Source organism: Toxotes jaculatrix, chromosome 6 (assembly GCF_017976425.1).
Source record: "Toxotes jaculatrix isolate fToxJac2 chromosome 6, fToxJac2.pri, whole genome shotgun sequence".
Lineage (NCBI taxonomy): Eukaryota > Metazoa > Chordata > Actinopteri > Toxotidae > Toxotes > Toxotes jaculatrix.
Window position 1 is genome coordinate 12,577,627 of NC_054399.1, and position 9,463 is coordinate 12,587,089.

At 39.6% G+C, this 9,463-nt stretch overlaps 1 protein-coding gene across 1 annotated transcript; it reads left to right on the plus strand.

The window, feature by feature from the left end:
- Positions 1-203: 203 nt before the first annotated feature.
- On the plus strand, positions 204-9,024 carry ptger3 (prostaglandin E receptor 3 (subtype EP3)). The gene is made up of 2 exons (XM_041041189.1): positions 204-1,097; positions 3,594-9,024. Exons 1-2 carry the CDS (start codon positions 240-242, stop codon positions 3,927-3,929), a joined length of 1,194 nt encoding a protein of 397 aa, XP_040897123.1. The 5' UTR covers positions 204-239; the 3' UTR covers positions 3,930-9,024.
- The last annotated feature ends 439 nt before the right edge of the window (positions 9,025-9,463 follow it).

A 9,463-nucleotide genomic window follows, 5' to 3' on the forward strand; every position in this document is an offset into this window, starting at 1 on the left:
AAAATAATCGTAAAACAGCAATCCTTCAAGGTTTCCATAAATATGGTGAATGATTGATTACATGTATTTATACCAGATACAGCCTCAGCTTTTTGCCTCCTCTGAGCGCTTTTCTAAGTAGTCCCGCCTCCAGCGCGTAAAGGACCCGACGCGCTTTTACGCACTGCATTCAGTTGGAGCAGTTTGGAGCGTCAGAGGATGATGGGCACACACATGGGTCTTTGGCTGTATATAGGTTTATGCTTTCCGAAAGGATGACTACGGACGGTTGTGATTCTATGGAGAACTTGCAAACTACTTTTGCAGAGATGCTGGTCTCCAACACATTGCCAAGACATTGCGAAGACAATGTCACCAAGAATTCCAGTTGTGGATTTGTATCAATTGGTTTCCCTATAACCATGATGATCACTGGCATGGTGGGTAACTCATTTGCTCTTATTCTGGTGTGTATCTCTTACAGAAAAAAGGAGAATAAACGGAAAAGGTCGTTCTTGCTTTGCATCGGATCGCTGGCGTTGACTGACCTGTTTGGACAGCTTTTGACAAGTCCAATCGTGATATCAGTTTACAGAGCTCAATTGAAGTGGGAGAGCATCGACTCATCGGGCAGACTGTGCAGTTTTTTCGGTGTGTGCATGATAACTTTTGGCCTGTGCGCGCTCTTTTTGGCCAGTGCCATGGCAATTGAAAGAGCTTTGGCGATAACATGTCCCCACTGGTACTCCAGTCACATGAAGACAAGTGTGACAAAGCAGACCTTGGCTGTCATATGGCTTCTCGTGTTGCTCTTTGCGCTGCTCCCCATTGCAGGGGTCGGGGAGTACACACCGCAGTGGCCGGGCACCTGGTGCTTTATCAGCACGGGGGACAGAGGCAATATGTTTTTCGCCATCACTTTCGCTGTACTCGGGATTTTCTCTCTGCTTGTTACACTCTCCTGCAATGTACTGACGATCCGGGGCTTAATTATCCGGTGTAAAACAAAGTCTGGCACGTCTCAGTCTTCAAGACAGTGGGAGCGGCTCACCACGGAGACCGTCATTCAACTGTTAGGGATTATGTGCGTCCTGCTTATATGCTGGTCTCCTCTGCTGGTATGTTTTCATAGGTTGCAACAAATACATTTCTTACATGCACACAACCAATAGTTCCTGTACTAATTTATGAGGGATAGTCATGTAAATGATTTACTAAAGTTTCTCTTCTCTCTGTCCCAAACACACAAACATAAGCCATAGTTCATAGATAAATGTTGTCATGGGTGTTTCCTTTGAAATACTTCTGCCATTTGCCATTATGGAGCAATCCACTTAGTCCTGTTTGGGGGGTCTGCTCAGTGTGCTATGAGGTCATGCATTGTCAGTCACATATTTAATAGTCCAACCAAAGATATTAATAGAAACCACAGCACTGTGGCAGCAGTGATGGCTGAGTGTGAGTACTTAGTGTCTGAACATTGTGTTTTTCTCCTAGTTGTTTGATACACTAGCTGCTTAGGTTTTAGATTAGTGTCAGTCACATTAAATATTAAATATAAAAGAGGGTCAAAAACAATTATCTCTCAGCCAATTAGAGTGTATGTAATAGAATCTAGACCTATGAAGGGTTTCCTACATGGTGCATTTCACTAAATTCAATTTCCCCCAGTTCTCTCAGTGTATGTAATATTTCAGATACTTAAGGCCTTGTTTCAGAATCAAGTTTCAAGTTTATTTCATTTATATAGCACTTTAAAAGCAAACAGCTTTGCTTCACAGACACAGACGAATGTCAGTATAAGTATGCACAAACAAGCACAAAGAGATATATATGCATAACAGATCTAGTAACACAAGATTAGAAAAAAGCCCTGTCTGCAGCCTGTCCGCTGCCTTTTGTTTTTTTTTTTTTGTTTTTTTGTTTTTTTTCAAGAAACAGGGAACAGCCAACATGTCAGTGGCAGGATCTGAGGGGGGTCTGGTGGTGCCATAAGGGGTGAAAAGCTCTGAGATATATGGGGTCAGTAGACAATTAGAAGGGTTTTGAAGCTCATTCTGAAGTGAACAGGGAGCCAGTTTGAGGATGCAAAAATAGGGATGACATGGTCTTGTTTCTTGGATCTGAATGATCAGGCAGCACTGCTTTGAATTAGTAGTAAACAACATGTGGAGAGGTGCTTAGGTAGAGGGAGTTACAAGACTCTAGCCAGTCCAAGATGATTATTACTGCATGAACCACTCTTTGTAGATTGTCATCAAGTATAACACTCAGGTTATTTCATGGGATTTGGCGTAGATGGAAAGGGGATTGAGTGCCTGGGCAGTAGCAGTGGGGCCACAGAGTAGGATGCCACAACCAACTGTTTCAAATGACTGCTATACGAGCTTTGTCGGAAATATATCAAGCTGACAAGTAGTGGGCTTCATGGCTACAATTATGCACCCATGCAGGAGACGGGGTTATTAAGACCAGGGGAGTCCTCAATAGCCAGTGAGAAATCTTTGATAGGGTGCAAAATATTTGACCTAATGCTGTCAGTTTAGTGTAGAAATAAAAACAAACTTATACTGCTCACAGTCGTTTGGGAATTTGTAGTGGACCAAGTAGAGGGGTTAACTATGGAGTTTATAGTACTACATAGGCTCCTGGAGTTATGGCTGCTGGTTAAAAGCTCCTTATACATTTCATGAGACATGCTGTCTGTCTTTTATCCACTTACACTCAGCTTTATGGCAGTCCCTCTTAACAGAGCATGTGGAGTCATTCAGCAGTGGGCTCGCGTTACTCTTCCCAGTTCTAGTCTTAAGAGGGGCATGGATTCTATAGACAGACAAGACTCGTGGAAGAGGCCTATTAATTAATCAGTGTTTAAATGGGTGGAGGAGGATCCAATAACAGGGACTGTGATCAAAACACCAGGCGCTGGAAAACAGGTTGTAAGTAGTTGAATTAATTATATGGGACAGAACCGGGCCAGGCAGTTTTGGTATGGTGAATAAAATAACCCTATGATCAGACACACAGAATATGATTTCTTTTTTCTTTTTACATGTTAGGTCACAGAGTGCAGTAAGTTAAAATGAGCCTATAAGATACAAAAAGAAAACAGTAGCCAATCTAATTAGAATCAATCTAAAATTAGAAGCCTGTCATATCTTAGTAATGGTCATATGGAGATGTGCTTAATCTGGAGGTGTGGATTTTTTTCCCTGACAAAAAACATATCTAACTTACTAGAGAAAGTAATGTCTTGCCACATAAATGATTTATGTGATCAGGGCCTCACATTTGGTAGGGCAACTCTGACTGTGATTTGAGGAGGCAACATAATTGGTTTAATGATGATCATATAACAAATAACACCTCTGTCGGCTATATCACAAGTCCAGAATCTGGGCGTGACCATATTACAATAATTTTTGCATGTTACATTGCAGTAGCATTTATCTGGTCTATGATAAAAATGCTCTCTGGGCTGTCATAAGTATGGGCTGGGCATCATGAGGGCAAGGCACAGACCAGACGTGGTGAAGAGGACACTGGGGGTGAAGGAGAATCATAATATAGAATATAGACATCTTACATGCCTCTGTGCCTGCCTCTGCCTTCAGGTGCTGATGGTGCGGATGATCTCCAGCCAGGTATCCTCCCATCAGTGCAATTCAACAGCAAAGGAGAACCACAGCTCCACCCGGGATGCCCATTTAGACTGTAACTTCTTTCTGACAACAATCCGCCTGGCCTCTCTCAACCAGATCCTGGACCCATGGGTCTATCTGCTCTTCAGGGAGATCCTCCTCCGTAAATTCTGCATCATGGCTAATGCCGTGTCCAATGCCGTGTCCAACTGCTCCATAGAGGACCAGAGGGAAACCCAAACAGCACTGGATGCTCTTAACAATAAGAACCAAGAAAGCAACAGCCTTCATAAACCACAAGGTAGCTAAGTCAGGGTTTGACAGGAATCACAATCTTGTGACTTTGAAGCCAGGATAGATTGGATGGATGTGGTATTGTCTTGGATGTGTTGTAAAAAAAACATAATAATAATAATAATAATAATAATAATGATGGATGGATTTTATTTATAAAGCGCTTTTCATTCAAAAGATTGCTACAGGTTTAAAAACTAGAATGTATTTATCTGCACAGAAGGATATTGTGCACGGGGAGACAAGAGTAGCCTCTGTTGCAGTGTTAATGAGAACCAGACACTTCTGCTCTGGGTGCATTTGTTTTGCTTAAAACACATTCCATTCAGAATCACCTAACCAGCATGTGAACGCATGACCATGTCACCTCTTGTATTTGGCTACAGTGTGGCTAACAGCTAGTTTTCTGTTTTAATAACATCTCCCAGGTCCAAGTATTGTACATGGGTGACACTACACTGGCTTATATGGAAGTGGTGCATCTCATGGTTTTTTTTTTGTTTTTGTTTTTGTTTTTTTTGATGTGAGTCACTGCTTTCAACAACTTGAAGCCATAAGCAAATTGAAGGACAAATGTTTCTTGTGAATGTCAGTAAATTGAAAAAGTGAAACCGTATATTGCTTAAAGTTGTAAATAGCTTTGCCATATCTTACATGAAATGTAACCACTTTACTTAAAAAGGAATTGCAGAAGAATAATGCAAATTCTAAACTGGAGCCAATTGTTGATTGTAAGAATATTTATTTTTGTGTTGTAGTAATATCAGTTGTTTCTGAGCTGAATGCTAATGATGGTACCTTTTGGGAATCAGTTGTTGTAAATTTTATAATACACTGTACGTGGTGTTCCTCGGCCAGCAGCCAGGACCATGAAATGTGAAGCTTTCCCTCCTGAATAGGAATGCAAACTGTTCTGAAATTATTTTCTCAGCAATTGTCTTTTCAGAATAACTTCAAGGCCACTCTTATGAATGCCAAAGTGTGTGAGAGACGGGAGTTGTTTCTGTACTTACAGGGCTGTTACTATCACTGTCATTGAGTAATCCCCGCCAGTGTTAGTGGGTTAAAAGTAATTGTGGTCCGTACGTACACAATGTGGACTGACAAGGGGACCTAATTTCACCAGCCTTGCTCTTTGGATACAAGACTGATTAGAAAAAAAATAATGGAATACTGTAGGGCATGTCCAAACAGAGACAATGCAAAAGATTAAAAAGCTTTTTTGCTTCTGCAACTGCTACACACCGGATCTGCTGTGATTTCAAAACCTTACATCAAGCTTTTAACAATGTAAAGTGCTCACATTAAAACACACCTACCAGTACACAGGGTTGTAACTGCAGGTACAGCCACATTAATTCATTACATACTTTCAATTTTATGGTGATTGCCTTGGGCATTTTGAATGTGTCCCTCAGTATTCCATCATTTTTCTTCTTACCTACCAAACCATGTACTTGTAGCCCTGGTGCTACCTCTAAATAGAAGTAAATGTCCTCTAACATGTACAATGCAATTTCTCTGAGGTCTCAGATGAAATCTGTGTACTTTTTTAATGAGGTGGTTTGCTCCCTACTGACTAAATGTAACTGAAGGAGAGTGCTGGTAGAAGTAAATATCAATCCATTCCTTTCACAATGGTGTAAATAAGTTTTTTTTTTTTTTTTGGTGGATTAATATCTTTTTTTGCCTACTTTTTTTCTGGTGTAGCACCGTCTCATTGCTGTATATACTGTAGATGTATCGTAAAGGTTGGTCAAAGACACCTCAAGGATGGACACTTTTGCTGTCATGGTAACCTTCAGGCTATGGGACAATGTCTCTCATCACCACCAACCAACAACTCTGCCTTCTCACCACAGCAGCCAACAAGATTAGACTAATATGCACTCTGCCTTGCCTGGTCTTGCCTTTACCTTTCAAATGTGAGAATACACACAAGCTCAGTGATAGTGATCCCATAGGAAATTATTATCTGCAACATCCATGTGAAAGATGGGGATTTTCTGTTTCCATGTATCTGCTTATCGGCCAACAGAGAGTAGAGTTTATCTTGTACTGATTGTAAAGCCGGTCTGCCTTAGTAACCTACTCAAAGGATTAACCTTGACTGGCGAGTCCAAAAGAAAACATTGAAGGACACAAAACATTTGTGTTGCACGGAAACAAATGACTTGGCATTATTTATGATTATTGTGGAGTTCATTGCCAGCTGTGAGTGCGCAGCGACATTTACATATGGTACCTTCCTTGTTAACGTGAAAATACTAATGTATTCCTCAACAAGTAATCAGTTTCATTAACGTCTATCACACTGACATGAGCAGTGTTCATTTTAATGAATGCTCCACTAATTGAGCTTGTGGTGCTGCATTAGGACTATTTATTCCTGGCATATGTTCGTGTTGTGGGTTTAATTCATGCTTTTAAAACAATGACTACATTTATTCACGCACTGCTGCGGGATATGTTGGGTTTATGATTGAGTCAGGTTCCACTTAAATCAGCTTCATGTAATTATCTCAGTTTTCTGTCCAGGAGACTCTGAAGCTTCATGCTTTTCAGTAAAGAAAAAATAATTACACAAAGGAACATCCCCTTAAAGCTTGTTGGCCTTATGTGCAGTTGTGGATTTTCCAGGCTGTTACTGCCCGAGCACCACAGTGGAAAGCAAAATGGAAGAAGAATAATTCATGTCATGTCATCATCTGCCACTTATCTGGGTCTGGGTCACGGGGTTGACAGCACCTCCTACGTTCAATACAACTGGGGCTGCTGCAAAGTTATATAAGATTAAAATATCTGCAAACTGCAGTTTACTGATCCACAAGGTGTAATCTTCAGTGGAGATGATAATTAATATTTATTTCAAAGTGTTTCAGAGTTGAATTTGCTTTCTGCTACAAACACGTTGTTCTAGTTGCATATTAGCCCCTTTCAGAAAAGTTTGGTTCATTCACATTTATAAATGGCTTTCATCTGTGTAAGTAACAGGCCATTTCAGCAGGCAATTACACATGAGAGTCCCGCACCCGCTCAGAGGGGAGGGTACAATTACATAATGATTCGAAAAAGGCTATATGAGGCCTGGAGAATCTGGTGTTGCCAGCTGGCTCCATCTCACTCACTCAAGTCACTAATGCATGGAAGTGATGTACTGAATCTTTCACGAGCTGAGGGGTGACTTGATATTTTGAGATTTCGAGACAAGAAGACATAAGATTGTTTCTGATTAAAATGTTTTATTATTTTATATTTTGCTTTTGTGTTCACTTTTTTAAACGTGTTTTCCAAATACTGAAAAAATGGCTCAATCAAGTGTTTATTACACAAATATGCTGGCTATATTGTGACAACTTCCTTGGAAATCCTACAGTCTGATGTGTTATTATTGTCATAATTTAATCTATGACTCTTGTAAAATATTGTGCCATAACAATAACTGCACTCTAGTATCCTAAAGCGGGGTAGAAAAACAAAACAAAAACAAACAAAAAAACGTGCCATTTCTACTAACCCTTTGAACTTTGACAGATTTTGTTTTTTTTTTATGAAAATCTGATAACAGATACGGTTACATTCTATAAAAGAGAGATTGGGTGTCCTTTCTAGAAGGAACTTGATGACTGGAAAATAACTTTCTAGTCTCTTATCTCTGTGTTATCAAAAAATCACAGACCAGCCCAGCGAGTTAACATGTTGCGAGTAGTTCATTGATAAGGTACATGATGATCCTTTTATATTTCAACACTGGCTTTAAGCTCTGGCTTCGAAAGATATTTCCAGATTTACATACAATAAAGGGACAAAAGTCAGTCAAGTGTAATCACTGTGTAATTGGTAAGAACCAACCTGGCAGGTACAAAGAGTGAAGTTAAAGAGCATGTGATGGTGTCACATGTGCATACAGTACAATGGAAACCAGTTTGACCCACCAGCCAGCGCTCTGCTGGTGAATGTAAATAAAGACTGGATGTCTATCAGATGTCCATCTCCTTTTGTTCACATGCCTCTGTTCATATGTTTGCTAATGAATGTTAAACAAGAAATCAGTGCACTTTGACTAAAGTTTCTCCAAACTCTGGCCACACAACTCTCGGATGAGGGCTATCTTCACACTTTCACACAGTTCCAGTTTCTTGGTCCGTGCTCTTCTTCTGTGTGACGTGAAGAATGCTCTAAATTTTGCAACCTTTTGAACTTTTTTCCTTCAGATATTTTGACATTTCTGCCATCAATAGAGTTACGTAACATGTTGTGATAAAAAGAAACTTCAACCAACCTTTCAAAGTGCCCTTTCAGTACTTTGTGTCTTTGTTCTCTACTTGATTTGTATCAGTTCAACATGCAATGCACTATTGTTACTGTGTTCTTGGCTTATGTGATAGTTTAATATTGTTATTCTATTAAAGGACATGAACATATTTTTTCAATATGTGTTGGGCTTTTGTGGCCACTGAAGCCTGTTTTGTTTGTTAAATATTTATACGTCTTCACTGTCACAGTAAAGTAACAAGTAATGTAAGTGGAGTGTACAGTGTTTTCAGCGAGGAGTGTGCCTCCTGACTGAACTCTGGTTTGGCGGTTTATATTTTCAAAAACTGAGGAATTGGGATGTGTGGGTGCCCAGTGGTCTAGAACTCATACCACTAATCCACCAAGTTCCCAGTATGGCAAAGGACATTTCATGCATGTTTCTCCCCACTTTCACAGTCACACTCTACTTTGAACTGTGCAATAAAGGCAAATAAGAAACAAGTAATACTACTACAACTACGACTACTACTACTTCTACTACTACTACTACTACTAATAATAATAATAATAATAATTGGCTGTCGTTTCTATTTTCAAAATTCTCTTGTGTGTGAGAAATCCTCAAACCTGAAAAAGAATCAGAAACATCCTTAAAAACAAAGAAACCAAAAAAATGCAATATGCTGAGTGTGCATTACATCCTGGCGAGTCTTGTTTCCTGTACTGAAATTTCCTCACATATGAAAATGATCATTTTACTGAGAATAATGCAACTGTTGTCCACTGGTGAATAGAACACTGAACGAATGTTGTTAAATGCTGCTGGCTCTCGCAAAGCATGTGTATGCTCCTGTTGTTTGTTGATCTTGTGCAATGTTTTTCCCATTGGCCAATAAATGGAACAATGTGGTACTATACACTTTTTAGATAAATCATTTCACATGTAGATGTTGTTCAAAGGTTCCAAAAGCCAAAACTTTATCTTCTGATCATCAGGTGGAGCTAAAAAAAACATTCCAAAGATCCCAGTAATGCACAGTAAGTAATTTCTGTTTTTGTCAAAATAGCACTAATAGTTCCTCAAGCAACAAAGCCTTTATCTTCATTATCACCATTATCACTCACATCGGACCAAAGTGTGCCAAAACGTCTTTGCTGACATTAGATTTTTGTAGGCTTTTACACCTTGGTGAGCTTTTCAGCAGTATGCCAAGTTCAAAATGAACCTACTATAGTTAAAAAAAAAAATAAAAAAAAAAGTTAAGTTTTAAAGTGAAAACTGAAATGCCAAT